The sequence below is a fragment of the Nylanderia fulva genome, unplaced genomic scaffold (assembly GCF_048542155.1).
Source record: "Nylanderia fulva isolate GAGA-0341 unplaced genomic scaffold, ASM4854215v1 Scaffold11, whole genome shotgun sequence".
Classification (NCBI taxonomy): domain Eukaryota; kingdom Metazoa; phylum Arthropoda; class Insecta; order Hymenoptera; family Formicidae; genus Nylanderia; species Nylanderia fulva.
The window spans coordinates 1,265,481-1,282,609 of record NW_028189302.1 but is presented as its reverse complement, the minus strand read 5'-3'; the positions used below and the strand labels follow the sequence as shown (position 1 = coordinate 1,282,609).

Below are 17,129 nucleotides of genomic sequence, written 5' to 3'. Positions count from 1 at the left end.
ATAGAGCAACGCTATGCGATAAAGTTTTGCGTGAAGCTGGACAAGACGCCGCTGGAAACTTTTGAAATGCTCAAGAAAGTTTTCGGGGACGATTGCCTTTCCAAATCGCAGTCAAACAGATGGCACAAGATGTTTAGAGAAGGTCGGAAGGAGGTCGCCGACGAGGCCCGCGCAGGACGCCCGTCAACATCGCGAACGGACGACAATGTGACTCGTGTGCGCCAATTATTGAATTCAGACCGTCGAATGAATGTTCGCTTAATGTCGGAATTATTGAACTTGCCGAAAACGATTGTTCACGAGATTGTATCGGAAGACTTGGCCATGCGGAAGATTTGCGCAAAACTTGTGCCCAGAGTGTTGACCGATGCGCAAAAGCAACACCGAGTGGAAGTTTGTGAAGAACTCAAGCAACTCTGTGCAGATAATCCCAATTTCCTGAACAACGTTATCTTGGCCCCGGCGGACTTTTTTTTATTTCCTCGGCTGAAAAGGGAGCTCAAAGGACAACAGCTCGAGTCGGTTGACAACGTACAAGCTACTTCGACGGCCTCCCTGAACAGCATCCCAGTCAAGGAGTTCCAGAAATCTTATGACGCATGGAAATCGCGTTGGCAAAAATGTATTGACGCAGAAGGGTCATACTTCGAACAATTTTAAGTTGTTTTACCTATGCGATCAATAAATTCTTTTTTAAAAAAATGCGACGCATTACTTTCCGGACAAACCCTGTATTTATCACGTTTGATTTATAATTTTCGACATTTTTTTCTAATAAATAAGACGATTATTAAAAATAATATTGTAGCATATAATATAATATTATTCAATTTGAGAGTCTTTATATTTAAATTTGCACTTACAAATCTTTTCGCTCTTTTTTTTTTAGTGTATTGAACAGAAGTCCGGAACATCTGATCAAGGAAATCATTCTCGTGGACGATTTCAGCGATCATCGTAAGTAGTTTTATACATTACTCGCAAGCTCGAGAATTTAAAAAAATAATAATAAATAATTTCATTTATTTATCAAGCGAATTTCGAATTTCTTAAAAAAAATTATTTAATAAGTAATTTTATTTATTTCAGTAATTTTATTTCTATCAAGCAAGTTTTGAGTTTCTTAATTGTAAAATAATAACATGAAATAAGATATTAATAATATTGCTTGATATACGATACATAAACGAAACCGACAAATTAATACTGGCAAATCACTCGGGAAGAGAATATTGCGCGCGTGTAATATTTAACGTCATTTACCATAATTAAAATATAAATGATGTGTATATTCAATTACGGAAAATCGCGCTTAATATTACATTTAACACTGCATTTAATACCGCTAAAGAATTGATGATTCGTCACTAATCTGTTATTTATGATTTTATTGTCCTAAACAATATGTCATTAAACTAGATATTTTGAAGTGAAGTATCAAATAATCTGACAATGAGATCGATTATATCGCGTTTACGTTGTTTACCCATATTTTACAACAGTATTACACGATTAAATTAACTACTTTTTAGGCCAGTGAACTTACCTTTTGGCCACAATCATTCTGATTACATCTAATCAGAAATGTATACTTTGATCTCTACCGAAGATCTCAATGAAGGAGAGAATTCCTTCCATTTCCGGCTAATTAGCATCGCCGGTGCAGGAACATAATTTTATGTTCAAATACGATCGTAAGAAATCACGATCATTTGTTTTATATCGTTGAATTTAATAAAATTTTGCTTTAACTAATATAACGCCGAGTTATCGATCAAATTAGTTTCATTAATATTTTTCTAATAATAATATAATAATATATACTTATAAAATAAAATAATATATATTAATATTATTATTTATCATAAAATTTTATAATAAAATAAAATTCATTAAAAACATTTTTATTGTATAAGATTATTTAATTGATCGATAACTTGGATTTACATCAATCAAAGTAAAATGTTTTTATATGTCATACTACGTAGATAGATAGACTACAAAAAATTAGAATAATCAACGTTTAATCAGTGTTAAAAGAATGAGTTATATATAACGCAGTTGTTACAATTAATACAATCAATAAATCAAATCAGAATTAATAAAATTACAAGCGCGTTCTTTGAATAAAATAAATAAGTGAAATCTCGATAAAAAAATTCTTTATATATATCTTTCTTTTATTTATACTTTAATTTACACTTTTATGTGCAATATGCTTTAATTATGTGAATATTAAAGGTGTCTATCAAAAGTCCGATGTAATAATAAGTAAATTTGACCTAATTTATTCTAGTCCATCCATTTTAAGGTAACGAATCTCTCTACAATCTGTAATTTACAATCTACAACTACGATCTATAAATTCGTTACCTCAAAATTAAATAAAAGTTTATCTCACTCACGCATACCGATGCACAACAGCAAAGTGGTTGATGTTCAAACTACGTTGTCTCTGTAACATGTAAATATAAAATCTAAATTATAACAGTGTTCAAATTAATTACTATTTAAAAAATTAGCCGAATTATAACCTATATATTACTCAGAAAGATCTAAATTATCAGAAAGAAATGAAGGATTTTTTTTTAAATCAACTTAGTAATTTCTGAGATTAAAATCCCGGACAATAAAACAAACAAACTTCACCTCTTTATAAATATAAATTACGAAATCTCGGTGCATATACAGTATAGTATGCAAGTTCGAAATTTATTGTTTAATAAGAAATTATATATTTTAATCGATAAACGGAGATAATAGGTTGGAAATAAAATAATTAAAACGATAAATAATATCGCATAACGCAAACTACGTAAAATGATATCGCAATTGTTGCGCAAATATGAGATACGTTCGATTAAAATTAAAAAAATATCACCACAGAAAAATATGCATGTTAACCATCATAACAAAAATTTAATTCCGAGTGTCTATATTACAATTAATATTTTTTAGCTACAGTTAAACGGACAAAATTCTTCGTTAAACTGCAATTAAAAAATATCAGCTGTTATAACTAAAATTTAACATATGATAACTAAATTTCAGGTGTAATGTAGGGACAGTTATTTAGCGGCTGTAATATTTTTTTAAATAATATATAATATTTAATATACATAGTAAATTAATATTTTATATATATTTTATAATTTTTTAATAATATTTAATATTATACATATATAATTTTTTAATATATTATATATTTATTTAATATATGTATATATATTTATTTAATATATTTAATATTATATGTATATTTTTTTTTATATATTTTTTTCGGTGATGCACATAAAACGAGGCTGATTAATTTGTTCGCAGCCGAGGACGGCGAGGAGCTGTCGCGGATCCACAAGGTTCGCGTGATCAGAAACGAGAAAAGAGAGGGATTGATGAGGTCGCGAGTTCGAGGTGCGGACGCGGCCACCGCGAATGTGTTGACATTTTTGGATTCCCATTGCGAATGCAACGCCGACTGGCTCGAACCCCTTCTGGAAAGGGTGGCCGAGGACCCGACCAGGGTGGTCTGTCCCGTAATCGACGTAATCAGTATGGACACTTTCCAATATATCGGTGAGTGGGCGTTGTCGTAAACATCGTTCGACGTCGTCCTCTGGGATTCCGGAGTATCGCAAACATCTTTACGTAAACAATATTCTTCCTTCCTTCCTTCCTTCGAGGCGAACGATTTTTATCTTGTTTTTAGGAGCCTCCGCCGATCTCAGGGGTGGTTTTGATTGGAGTCTCGTCTTCAAATGGGAGTATCTCAGCCAGATAGAACGACAGGCGAGGCAAAAGGACCCGACGCAGGCCATTAGGACCCCTATGATTGCCGGCGGATTGTTTGTCATCAACAAAGGGTATTTTGAGAAACTCGGCAAACACGATACTCAGATGGACGTTTGGGGCGGCGAGAATCTAGGTATGATTATATATATATATATATATATGTGTGTGTGTACTTTCGTGTACACCTATATAAAGTGTGTTCGCGAAAAGTCGACATACGTTATGTTCAATATTTCTAATACTTGTGTATTTTTTTTATATTTATTTTGTTAATATTCAATATAATTTTTTTTAAATAATAATCCTTAAGGTTGCCAGTAATAATTAATAAAAAACCACTCCTCAATGTTTAAAGTCGACCAGACTGGCAATAATTTATTATAAATAATTATTTGAAATACAACAACAACGTTTCGGCTGTCATTGCAGCCCTTTTCAAGTACATCAAATTTAAAACAGTAAATCAACTTCTATGCAAACTACCGACAATGTTAACGCTTGTTTTGATGAACAATGTAAGACTGACAGAAGTAAGCACATATTAAATAGATGTTAACTGTTCACAAGAATCTTAGTCACGTGACTAAGATTCTTGTGAACAGTTAACATCTATTTAATATGTGCTTACTTCTGTCAGTCTTACATTGTTCATCAAAACAAGCGTTAACATTGTCGGTAGTTTGCATAGAAGTTGATTTACTGTTTTAAATTTGATGTACTTGAAAAGGGCTGCAATGACAGCCGAAACGTTGTTGTTGTATTTTAAATAATTATTTATAATAAATTATTGCCAGTCTGGTCGACTTTAAACATTGAGGAGTGGTTTTTTAATAATTTTTTTTATTTTAAATTTTTTTGTAGAAGAGATACATAAAAAGAAAAATATTTATTATTATATTTTATATAAAAATAAAAATATATTTTTTATAATAATAATAATAAATATTTTTCTTTTTATTTATCTCTTCTACAAAGAAATTTAAAATGATAAATTATTAAATTAAGGCCATGTGTAACGAGCAATACGATATTATTTTATTATTTAGAGGAAAATTCTTAATTTGAAATAATAATTACACAAACGTTTCGAGCACTACTTGCTCCTCTTCAGTGCGCAAAAAAATAGTAAATTTAAAATGTTTGAAAAATAAAATTTAAAATTCAATATTCAATATAATTTTTTTTATTTAAAACTTTTTTGTAGAAGAGATACATAAAAAGAAAAATATTTATTATTATATTTTATATAAAAATAAAAATATATTTTTTATAATAATAATAATAAATATTTTTCTGTTTATTTATCTCTTCTACAAAGAAATTTAAAATGTTTTAAAAATAAAATTTAAAATTCAATATTCAATATAATTTTTTTTATTTAAAACTTTTTTGTAGAAGAGATACATAAAAAGAAAAATATTTATTATTATATTTTATATAAAAATAAAAATATATTTTTTATAATAATAATAATAAATATTTTTCTGTTTATTTATCTCTTCTACAAAGAAATTGAAAATGTTTGAAAAATAAAATTAAAAAAATACTTTATAGAAGGACGCTTTCTGAAAAATTTGTTACTTATTTTCTAAGAATAACTAAGAATATTTCGCTTTAAGAGAATTGCAAATGCTATGAAAGATATTGCACGTGGCCTTCCCTCTTTTCTCTTTGCCCCCGATATACTTCGTTACAAAAACTTTCTTATGAGGCACGCGCAACTCAAGATGAGTGCTTTGCTGCGAAGTAAACTTTTTATTCAATCAATATGGTCGGGAGTTATAATTTCTTAATAAGTTTTAAACATTTTCTGTTTGTATTGAGAAATATCCGAACATATTGACCTAAATATTGGCTTATTTGTCACAATATTCGACAGTCGCACAAATAAATAAATCTGAAAAAACATTTAGTTTCTCGAAAGTTTATACAGAGAATCGCGATTGTCTATTTAACGTCGTAAAAAAATAAATAAAAATTTTAAAAATAAATACCAAAAAAATAAGTCGAAGTTCATCAAGCGATTCTTCATCTTTAATAAGATTTGCATTTAATCGATATCGCGTAAAGTGTCACGTTCGCGTGTTTACGTACAAGGCATCAATTATTCTTCCAAGTATCAGGAAAGATGCTGCGTCTGTCGTTACACGTTTCAAACAAGAAAGAAAATAAACTATTCGACAGGAACTACCGTCTTGCGCGCCGCAGTTTGTAAGGAACTTCGTGGAAAACAGCGAGAAAACCAATATATGTCAAAAGTGTGAAATAACTTCAACCTCATTTCGAACAGACGGAAGAAAAATGGTCGAGTTTCTTGAAATAAGGCTACATTATTTCAGTTTAGCGTCACTTGACCAAATATTTGCGCATTAAAACGGTACATTTTTTATTAATATCATTTTCGAAATTTTACGTGTATAATGTACATTATATCTATAAAACTCTCTTTAAAACGTGTCTACAGGTAATTTTTTTAAATATTATATAATATGCATATTTTTTAAATATTACATGCACATAATTTTTAAATATCACAAGTACTCCAGGAATACAAAGAATAATGTGATACAATTTTCGAGTTTGTTGAAATAATGTTAACGTTCAATTTAAAGTAATTTAATAAAAGATTTGTGTATTAAAACAGCATTTTTTCTATTTATTAATATATTATATATTCTATGATATAAGACAACTCTTTTTAAAATGTGTCAGTAGATAAGATTTTTAATTTTTCTTTAATATTATACATAGACAAAAAAAAGTATTGAGAAATAATACGATAAAATGATAAAAAATATATTAAAAAATCATTTTAATTAATATTTCAAAAATGAAAAATATTAAAAATCTTTAAAGAACGAAAAACATTTGCAATGGAAGAGACATGTCAATTCTATAGTAAAATAAGTTAAAAAAATAATACTAAAAATAACTGAATATATTAAATTATCCGGAAGTTTACGGATTCTCTTCTCGTTTCTCTAAACTCTCTCGCGACTACTTCCGTCCTCGCATTTGACGTTTCGCGCCTGTGTGCCGGCGGCATTATATACGCACACCTGTAACTTAAACTTTCTTTCAGAAATATCGTTCCGCGTGTGGCAATGCGGTGGCAGCTTAGAGATTATTCCGTGCTCACGTGTCGGCCATGTATTCCGCAAACGTCATCCTTACTCGTTCCCTGGAGGCAGCGGAAACGTGTTTGCCCGAAACACGAGGCGCGCCGCCGAAGTATGGATGGACGACTACAAGCAGTTCTACTATAACGCCGTGCCGTTGGCACGAAACATCCCTTACGGAAAGTAAGTCCGCTGGTTTGCGCCGACGTTTCAATTAAACTCTCTCCGGAGAAGGAGGGAGACGCAACTCTAATTTCACTCGCATTTCATCATGTCATTTAACGCCACATCAAAGTACTACGCTACTGAATACGCATCTAAATACGTGGAACGAGACTTTTTTTACGCAAAATGGGAATTTATTTTTGAAAATTAAACCCTCGTCATAAAATTTAATATATAAAAAAACTAAATAATTTTTTTTATTCATTTATAGAACATTAATATATTAAATATATTTTAATATTCATTATTAATTATTAATATATCAAGTATATATTAATTTAATTATAACGAGACTTTTTTTACGCAAAATGGAAATTTATTTTTGAAAATTAAACCCTCGTTAAAATACATCTTGATAATATATATAATACATAAAATTTAATATATAAAAAAACTAAATAAATTTTTTTATTCATTTATAGAACATTAATATATTAAATATATTTTAATATTCATTATTAATTATTAATATATCAAGTATATTAATTATTTATTATTAATTATTAATATATCAAGTATATATTAATTTAATTATATATTAAGATTAATATATAAAAACAAATTTATTAAGAATTGTAAAAATTAAATATAAAAAATATAATATATAATAAAAATGATATCTAAGATATAAAAATATTAGAAATAATATCTACATAAAGTATAATAAAAAAATATGAAAAATATATATGATATAAAATAAAAAACTTAATATATAAAAACAGAATTTGATTCAAAGAATTAAATTAAAATTTTAAAACTAAAATGAAAATTCGATTATGCTAATTGTATAAATAATTGCAGTATCCAAGATAGGATGGAGCTAAAACGAAGGCTGCATTGCAAGCCTTTCAGCTGGTATCTGAAACACGTTTACCCCGAATTAGTCATACCTACGAGCGAGGGTGGACCCGGTGGTTCCTTGAAACAAGGCACAGCCTGTCTAGACAGCATGGGTCATCTTCTCGACGGAAACGTGGGTCTCTACCCTTGTCACAACACCGGCGGCAACCAGGTAAGCCTAGCGGATCAACCTAAATTCGATAAAAAAAAAAAAGTAGAACGCGGAGCTAAACATCGATATGATACACTTCGCAGGAGTGGGGCCTCACCAAGGACGGCCTGATCAAGCACCACGACCTCTGCCTGACCTTGCCGGTGTACGCCAAGGGCACGACGCTGCTGATGCAGATCTGCGACGGCAGCGAGAACCAGAAGTGGCGGCACTTGGAGGGCGGCCTGATACGTCACACGAGAATACCCGTGTGCGTGGACTCGCGGTATCACGCGCAACGCGGTATCACGGCCGAGAAGTGCGACTCGAACGCGGACACGCAAAGGTGGCATCTCTACAATCACAATCACTAGCTGATATGGTTGCGGTGAACACCCATCATTCAACCGCAGGACTCTCATTCGTCGTCGTCGCGCGACTCGATCATCGAGATCATTTTAAGCGAGGCGGACCGCATCGGAGAGACGCTATTACTTAATTAGGGACTTTTGACTCTTGTCCGATCGATTTAGGGCGGATCTTACTTATCCTAGACCGTTGCGTCTTTGTAGCTTGTGGCTCTTCTCGTGATCTCCCTACATGGTTCGGAAGGAAGAGCCTATCTTGTTTGCAAATCGCGAATGCCCGATGCAGTTTGTCTCATAAAGTTTAGACGAGAGTGTATTTGGATAATTCTTCCCTCTCTGCGGGGAATCGCTTAATAATGTTATAAGAAAATGATATAACGTAAGACGGGATAATTTCGCAGAAAAAAGTGAAAAATGTTTTAAGACTGCTTGGTGTATATGATATACATACTATAATCAATATAAGCTTCGATTTTAACCCCTTGAGTGTCAGGCAAAAAAAAACGCATGTGTGCGAAGGATGCTATCAATGACATTAAATTTAGAAATATAAAATAAGTCATTTTTCCGGGGTTTTTTGTGGTGCCGATCAGAATCCAAGGTCGGAATTCCAAAATTCAAAATGGCGGATAATAACTTCAAACATTTTTTCAATTCCCTGTATTGCTAATTATCGGTTTAATTTTAGATTTTCAGTATGAAAAATGTTTTATCTGATACATTGAACCAGTATTTGAAAAATAAAGTAACTTTTGAACTATACTAATTTTAAAGAATTATTATCCGCCATATTGGATCCGCAATCTTCAATTTCTAAAATCCGACATCAAACTTAAAATCAGCGACCTCAAAAACATTAAAGTATGCATTATCAGTACAATTGCTGCACTGCAAAAGTGATTTATTGGCGTTATGAAATATGCGAATTTTTCCGTCATGAAGCACTTTTGGCCATTGCAGTTTTATTTTGGCGGATTTTCCGTCATTGACACTCAAGGGATTAATTATCCATTCGAAATTTTATCGCTTTTCATCGTTTTCTTAGGCACTAAGAAAAAAAATGCTAGAAACCATCACGATACTCCTTTTATAATGACAAAAGATTAAACCTTAATGATAGGGTGACGTCTCGCAATCGATGTGTGATAAGCGTAAAATTATTTATAGTAAAATAATGTAAAAAAAAAAGAGCGCGGAGGAATGTGTGTACGAATAGTGACAATGCGGAAGTTGCATATACCGTTTCTCGCATATTGCGACCCGAGGCACGTTAAGTCGCGACTGCATCTTAATCTCTCGAATGCGCGGATTTACGGTATATGCTTCATACGTGCGCTGGATTTAAAACAAGAAAAATTATATTAGCGAAAAGAGTCATTTTTTAACACTTTTAGCCTCGAAGAAAGTCAGCAGGGCGAAGAAATCCCTCGTATTCGCGGTTTAAAGTGTTATTAAACGGAGCTAAATGTGTATATTAAGAAATAATTGAATTGTATACGCAGAGTATTCATACACAATTTTGACTCATGATTAGACTCGAAGAATTTGTTTGAGGGATATTATATAAGTAAAGATTTTACTATATATTATATATATATATAATATATAATATATTATTTGAACAAAGATTGAAATTGAATAGAATATTACGTGGATTTACATCAGCTCTTCACTTTCCGTAAAATGTGTCGTCTATAAAAGTTTAAAATGTATACATAAAGTATATAGTTTACATAAAGTATATAGTTTACATAAAGTATATAGTTTACATAAAGTATATAGTTTTTTCTAAAGAAACTATCGTTGATATAAAAAATTTATGTATAATGCAATTGTGTAAATTTTGATTAATATTGGCAATTGACAAGTTAAATGAAATCAGTCTATAAGATTGATTTCAAAAATGCTATTAATGAAACATAATTAATGAAACACAAGATCATTGCTTATAAATTGATTTTAAAAAAGCAGATTTTTAAAACTTAAATTATCTTTTGTTCTTTTATATATGACATAATGAAACAAACAGAATATATATTGTTGCATACGCACTGCATACTTATATATATTGTTGCGCAACAATATTTATATGTCAGAATATAATTTTGCATACAAGACACAATCTGAGTTTATGACATTTTTTTCTACTTATCATAAATCCAGATTTATAGCGAAGACCAATTATTTGTACTTTAATGTCTAATGGATAATTTCTCTCTTTTTTTTTTTTTTTTTTTTTTTTACTTATGTATATGTAATCTTTTTTTATATGAAGAAAGCCAAAGCTTTGGCATTACTTCATGTTTTAGATAATCGATAGTCTTATCACAAACACCGTTTTGAGATTACGCTTTTAAGCAAATAACGCAAAGAAGATTTTTGCTATTTACACTACTAAAAAAAAGAAAAAGAAAAAGAAAAAAGAACCAATTATGACACAATTGTGTTCTCGTTCTATCTCGCAATCATAAATTAATCATTTACATTTTTAACCAAATTCATATAAATTCTATTCCCTTTTTTAAAGACGATCTTGAAAAAAATGTTAAATATTCTTTTTTTTTTTTTTTGCACGAAAGTCACAAATTTTATACTAATTTTTATTTACACATGACTGAAAGTGTACAACGCAAGAAGCTTCTTAGCAACCGATACTGCTATTTTGATCAGTCTCGAAGTCAGATGCAAAGTCCGTGCAAATGTATGTTATTTTTATCCGATCTTATTATTAGTATATGGGGCGCATTTTCGAATCCGCCGATACCCATGTCTCCCCATCTTCGTAATGAAACATAAATTGCGACGAACAAAAACGCTTTCTCGTCAAAAATATGCGCTATACGAGATTCGCAGAAAAGAGATTATTTATTTTTGTAACTAATTGTATACTTATATTACTTGGTTGTGCGAAAAGCGCGGCGTAACCGGAGCGTATGAACGTATTTAACATGTTGTAGTTCGGTAGTAACATTCCAAAAAAAAAAAGAATTAGAAGAATTTTCGATTATATATATTTGAATTTTTAGAGCTTGGAAATAATCATTGAGAGAGATATTAATTTCTTCTCACTTCTAGTAGAAAAATAAATTCTTATTTTAATGTAATTGATGAAAAATTCGATTTAAAAGATTCAAAAATTGTAAAAATTCCATAAAAAATTTTCTTAAATGCATTCGTGGATCCGATTACTCGTCTACAACGTGTTAAAAGTGAATCAAAGTGGCAGTTGACACGACTAACATAGCAATACGTATTAGCAGAGGACGTGATCTTTTGTACACTTATACTTTCCGACGATATAAAAAAAATATCTTACTGCCGTTGCTTCGTGCTGGGACTATAAAAAAATATCGCGAAGCGAGATATAAATGATAATATATATATCTTAATGAACTTTTGTATAATACACGGGCATCCACATACATATATTATATATTACACGTTTTCACGCTAGTTGCTACGATTAAGCATCTGGTAAAAAAAAAGGGAAAAAAAATTCTTTTGATATCAATATTCTCTCTACACATAAGCTGATAACAACTTCAAAATAAATATTATAAACGCGATCGATTCGCCTTTTTCTCGGATTAAACGAAGGCGACGATCGCATATTATACGAAGATATAAAATCGCTTCTGAAAATCAAAATGTCTCTAAAAGAAATCTCAGATCTTTATCGTATCGTCGCGCAAGCAAAAAGAAAAAACGTCGGCCCTTTAAAAACGTTTTCCTTTAATCAGGAAAAGCGGCCAGCGATGATATACATATACATACACGTAGATAGTAAATATGTACATGAGGTATCTCTGTATTATCGCGCTTCCTTTCGGCTACAGATGCTTTTGAAGGATTTTCGACCAAGTCGACCTTCCGTTAGCCGGAGATTGAAAGAGAGAGAGAGAGAGAGGGAGCTCTAATTACAGAGTCAGTCAACGTTGGAATTAAAAGGATTTTGCCGTCCAAGAGCTTCAAGAGCATAGATAACGGAACTTAGTTTTCGGATTATTTAAAGTTTCACGGAGCAATAATTCGCACGCGGAGCTTAATTAATGTTTAACTTTTTAATAAGAAATTATTTGGCAATTAAATTCAACGATTATACGAAGAGTGAATTTCGCGAATAATCCCTTTGATATTAGCTAAAAAACGAAAAATATATGTATATATTTTTTGTAATTATTGGTGGAGCATTTTATTATTGAGAAAAAATTTATTTCAATCAACTAAACCAAGAGGAAGTACGAGAAACGCGATATCGAACACACACGCAGAATTACTCTGAAATTTGTCTATATCTCTCATCGCTGCTTTGTAAATAATTATGCATAATATTCTATATTGAATCACCTTCCTCCTAACAATTCCAGAAATTTTTGTTTTGCAATCAGCATGAATATTTATTTCTCGTTTATATATATATATTCGTATATTTGTAAATAAATATATGCACGACATAAGAGAGAAAAAAGTATAGATATAAGCTAACGAGAGAGAAATGTACTTCCAGAATCAGTAAAAATAAGCTAACAGGCGACACGAGCCTAATATTAAGATAGCTGATAACCAGTCAATGTTAATATAGGTGTAATTCAGTAATATGCAAATTTGTACTCGAGAAGCGAAATTGTGGTGCAGATAGAATAAGAGTGCTGTATTATATTGAACGAGTATATTTACATCCTTGATACATAATGCGTTAGCCCGTATATTTTGTCTGATGTAAGAGCGATTTTGGATATCGAAAAAAAAAGATAAAAAAAAATAATTAAACAGCGGCCAGTTCGGCATCTGCTACTTTCCGAAAATTATGAATAATTTTGCAGCGAGATTTGAAATGGCAATTGCATCGAGTCAAGGTATTAGCATAATTGAAGACTATATACTACTAGGAATAAAATATCCTGATTCACAAAAAGCAAAAATTAAAGGATATGATTAATAATGTTCACAAAATATTATATATTATATTTTTACAATTGTCTGTGAAAATAAGTGCAGAATTTTGTTTTATCTCGAAATTTTTTGAAATATTCTCTCTATAAGATTTTTGATAAGTAAAAAATACATATATTATTGCAAAAAAATATGTATATAATAAATTTTGAGTATATTCGTCTTCAACAATGCTAAATACCGAAATTTCCTCTGCTCTATATTTTACAAAAATGTAAAAAATATATATATAAATATATATATGTTAAGAATGCGATATACTACAGTAATTATTAAAACAAGTTTTTTTAATAAAATGGCGGGATATTTCCGTAAATTTATATTGTGTAACAGAATTCAATTTTTCACATATCCCTTTATATATCACATCATTAATATCATTAAAAGAAATGATGAAATTATTAAATGAAACATATGTTGCAACTCGTACTATGAAACATTATTATTCTATCATGTACTTCTTCAGAGTCCTTGATGAATTTACTTCTTTATTCATGCAATGTCAGTATCACACTGTTTTTCTTTTCGTAATTTCACTTTGGGACAGGTTCTTCAGGTGGTATAAATGCTTGTGCTCTACGCTCCTGTCTCCTCTTGTTAGCCTCTTCATGTCTCGCTTCTTGCTCCTTCTGTTTCTTCGCTCTCTTCTGATCCTCAGTCAAGAAGTACTGACCAGATCCCAGCTTCTTGTCAACTTTGCTCTCTTCTGGAGCTGGTGGGAACGGAGTGTACGGTTTCTTCACCTTCTTCTTCGGTTCCTTGCGCTTGCTGATATTCTTACTATTATATTTAGGAAGATAACGTTCCCAATTCTCATCCTTCAATTTTGGATTCTTGGCGAGTTCTCTCTTCAGCATCAAAGCTTTGAGACTGTAAACCGGATGAATATTCTTCATTGTATCCTCCACCACTTTCCTAACTTGCTGCAAACCCTTGTAAGGCCCCAATGCAGACACGGTTTGGCCCTGGACCACAACGTAACAGTTGGTGAGCAGTTCAATGGACTTGAGATTGCATCCGTTTGGTCCGATGAGCCTCTGTCTTCTCTTGACGAACTTCTCCTTGTTCCTGACGAACGAGGATATCTTGATGACATCCGCGGAGATGTCATCCTGAAGGACTCTCACCGCCTGCTCGAAGGGCACCGAACGAGCCATCAGCTTGATCATATCGCGTGCTTTGATGATGATATACGGATCCCAGGTTTTCCTGGTGGTTTTCACCGTCATGCTACCCTCCACGAGATCCAGCTCGGCCTTGACGTGATGCTCGGCCAGAGCTTTCTGCACTAACGACCAGTGTTCCCTCAAGTACTGCTCCCGATACTTCGGGAACATCGTCGCGAACGAACTCTCCTCCAGGAGACGATGAGGATTGTCTTTCTCTTTGAACTCTGGAATTTTCAATGCCCAAGCATTGTCGATCGGTCCTGTCTTCTTAGATTCCATCTTGATCACAATTCGCAAATATTTTATATATTTTTCTTTAAAATGCGATTACTTTACCACGTGTACTAGAAAGTAATGTCGAGAGTTTACAAATTTCCAGCAAACTCTAGCAGACGCTCTTGGATGTCAATCACGTAATAATTATATTTATAACATTTACTGATAAATTAACCAATTATTAAAATATGCTACAATTATTGACATAAATTGTAACAAGAAGTATTGGTATTTTACATGGTTCCCCAAAACACAAGTTAGGTTACATGGTCACGTGACTTATGATGTAAATAGAGTTACGAGACATCTATGACGAAATATATGAAAAAATACAGGTTCTGTGATTTCCAACAGATGATAAAATATAAATATTGTGTACTATAATTATATTAAAAATCAAAAATAAATTTATTATTCGTTTATTATTCATTACCTGCGAATCACCTAAAGGGAAGAGGGAGGCAGATTTTAATTTGCAGATTCGTGTTTCACGCACCAAAAAATACACAAAATACATTAATTAAAGTTTCAGCAAAATCGAAGAGGATGATTTTCACAAAATTATTAACCAAAATTTAAGTAAAAATTGATGAGACTTACCGCGATATGATGTATAACAGCGGGGTTGTAAACTGTAAAATATAATTTATAAATTAATAAAATAACAAAATAAATAAAATTAAATAAATGTAGTAATATATCAAATAAAATTAACTCACCATAATAGGTGCTCTGTCGTTGCTCGATGCCTCTCCGGGCCTCATATCCTCGTAGAAAGATGCACTTCGCGAAACACTTGCACTCGCGTTACCTTTTTCGTTTGCAACGCCCGAATTTTAATTATATATCACAATCGTCGACGTGTTTCGGTAGTAAAACGCGAGAAACTAATTATTCGCGTGCGAACAAAATCTTATTTTTTCAGTAAGGCCATTTATCGAACAACGCGATATGGCGTCTTCCTCCGCGACGCACTCAGAAGTCGCCGATATTCCCAAATATGGCCACTATTATACACGCTTCACTATATTTCAACGACACTTACGACACGACGATGCGAAAGCACGACCGAAAACGCGCAATTGTCTACTTAGAATACACTCGAAAACATCAAAGAATCCGGACATTTTCGCGTAGAAAACGCGCGGTAATTCTCGCGACCCGTCCTCTCGGAAATTTGCGCGCCAAATAACTTTCGGCGGGCTCGAGTCGTCGCTGTGACGTCACGCGGTCGCGTGTGCTTTCGGGAGACTGAACTCTGAGCGAGATTCACACCGCGAATTTTGCGGTCGACGAGCGGCAATAATTTCGCGCGCGCGATCGCGATTAATCTGTCGAATAGATGCGACACGATCGGATTTATAATTTTATACGACAATTAACGAGGTAAGACACTAATTAATATGTATTTACACTCAATGTTCGCGGACCGGCACGATGAGCGCGCGAACGTCAACTGCGAACAATGTAAAAGTGTACTAGAGTACAGCACTCTCCACTTTAGATTGCGTTCGGAAATATATTCCCGTAGGTTGAAGCGCTGGACTGACCAATCAGGACGAAGCAATCCTCGCTCTCTGATTGGTTGGACAAATTCTGAACTTTGACAGACGGATTTTCGAACATAATCTAGAGTACTGCTGCGATTTTGTACTCGAGCTTAACTTTAATGTCAATTTAAATGTAAAGATAATTTTAATTTTAACTTAAATTTAATTTTAATAATCTTAACTTTAATTTTAATTTTAAGTACTAACAGCCTAAAGAATAATTAAGAACGTCAAGCTAAGATATTGTATTAAGGCAAACTAAGGCACGGCCACAGTTTCCTACTTTAAAATAATTATTATATTTTGTTATGTAAATGTGTCTTTTCACGAATCTTTTCGAGTTTAACTTTAATGTCAATTTAAATGTAAAAATAATTTTAATTTTAACTTTAATTTAATTTTAATAATCTTAACTCTAATTTTAATTTTAAGTACTAACAGCCTAAAAATAATAAACAGCGATAATTTTTGTACATGAAAAGGATAGCAGCGCGACAGAATTAAAAGTTGAGCGTTTGAGCAGTAATTACTCGATGTTCTCGAATATATTCTAAGTAGACAATTGCGCGTTTCCGGTCGTGCTTTCGCATCGTCGTGTCGAAGTGTCGTTGAAATCTTGTAGTAAAGCGTATATATATATAATGGCCAATATTCGGGAATATCGGCGACTTCTGAGTACGTCGCGAAGG

General features: G+C 32.1%; 2 protein-coding genes and 1 long non-coding RNA gene across 6 annotated transcripts in view; 1 reads left to right on the top strand and 2 right to left on the bottom strand.

Moving 5' to 3' along the window:
- Pgant2 (polypeptide N-acetylgalactosaminyltransferase 2) overlaps nucleotides 1–13,698 on the top strand; it is a 357,271-nt gene extending 343,573 nt beyond the window's left edge. For all 3 annotated transcript variants that reach the window (XM_085486206.1, XM_085486202.1, XM_085486199.1), the window contains exons 5-10: nucleotides 890–957; nucleotides 3,322–3,573; nucleotides 3,707–3,922; nucleotides 6,872–7,091; nucleotides 7,935–8,145; nucleotides 8,229–13,698. In XM_085486206.1, coding sequence (XP_085342332.1) covers nucleotides 890–957; nucleotides 3,322–3,573; nucleotides 3,707–3,922; nucleotides 6,872–7,091; nucleotides 7,935–8,145; nucleotides 8,229–8,498 — 1,237 coding nt within the window. In that variant the 3' untranslated portion in view covers nucleotides 8,499–13,698. The remainder of the gene's footprint in view (nucleotides 1–889; nucleotides 958–3,321; nucleotides 3,574–3,706; nucleotides 3,923–6,871; nucleotides 7,092–7,934; nucleotides 8,146–8,228) is intronic.
- Nucleotides 1–16,336, bottom strand: part of LOC114945633 (uncharacterized) — a 149,364-nt gene extending 133,028 nt beyond the window's left edge. The window contains exons 1-3 of one of the 2 annotated variants that reach the window (XR_014925495.1): nucleotides 15,610–16,336; nucleotides 15,491–15,522; nucleotides 2,406–2,455 (exon numbers count right to left, since the gene is read on the bottom strand). This is a non-coding gene — a long non-coding RNA (uncharacterized LOC114945633). The remainder of the gene's footprint in view (nucleotides 1–2,405; nucleotides 2,456–15,490; nucleotides 15,523–15,609) is intronic. The other variant, XR_014925493.1, reaches the window with a different exon arrangement.
- On the bottom strand, nucleotides 13,147–15,168 carry dbe (KRR1 small subunit processome component homolog dbe). Its single transcript, XM_029321891.2, has one exon. The coding sequence runs from the start codon at nucleotides 14,891–14,893 to the stop codon at nucleotides 13,979–13,981; it is 915 nt and encodes a 304-aa protein (XP_029177724.1). The 5' UTR covers nucleotides 14,894–15,168; the 3' UTR covers nucleotides 13,147–13,978.
- Nucleotides 16,337–17,129: the final 793 nt, after the last annotated feature.

Bases quoted from the DNA above. Each gene is read 5' to 3' on its own strand.
- dbe (XM_029321891.2), bottom strand. From the start codon at position 14,893: ATGGAATCTAAGAAGACAGGACCGATCGACAATGCTTGGGCATTGAAA.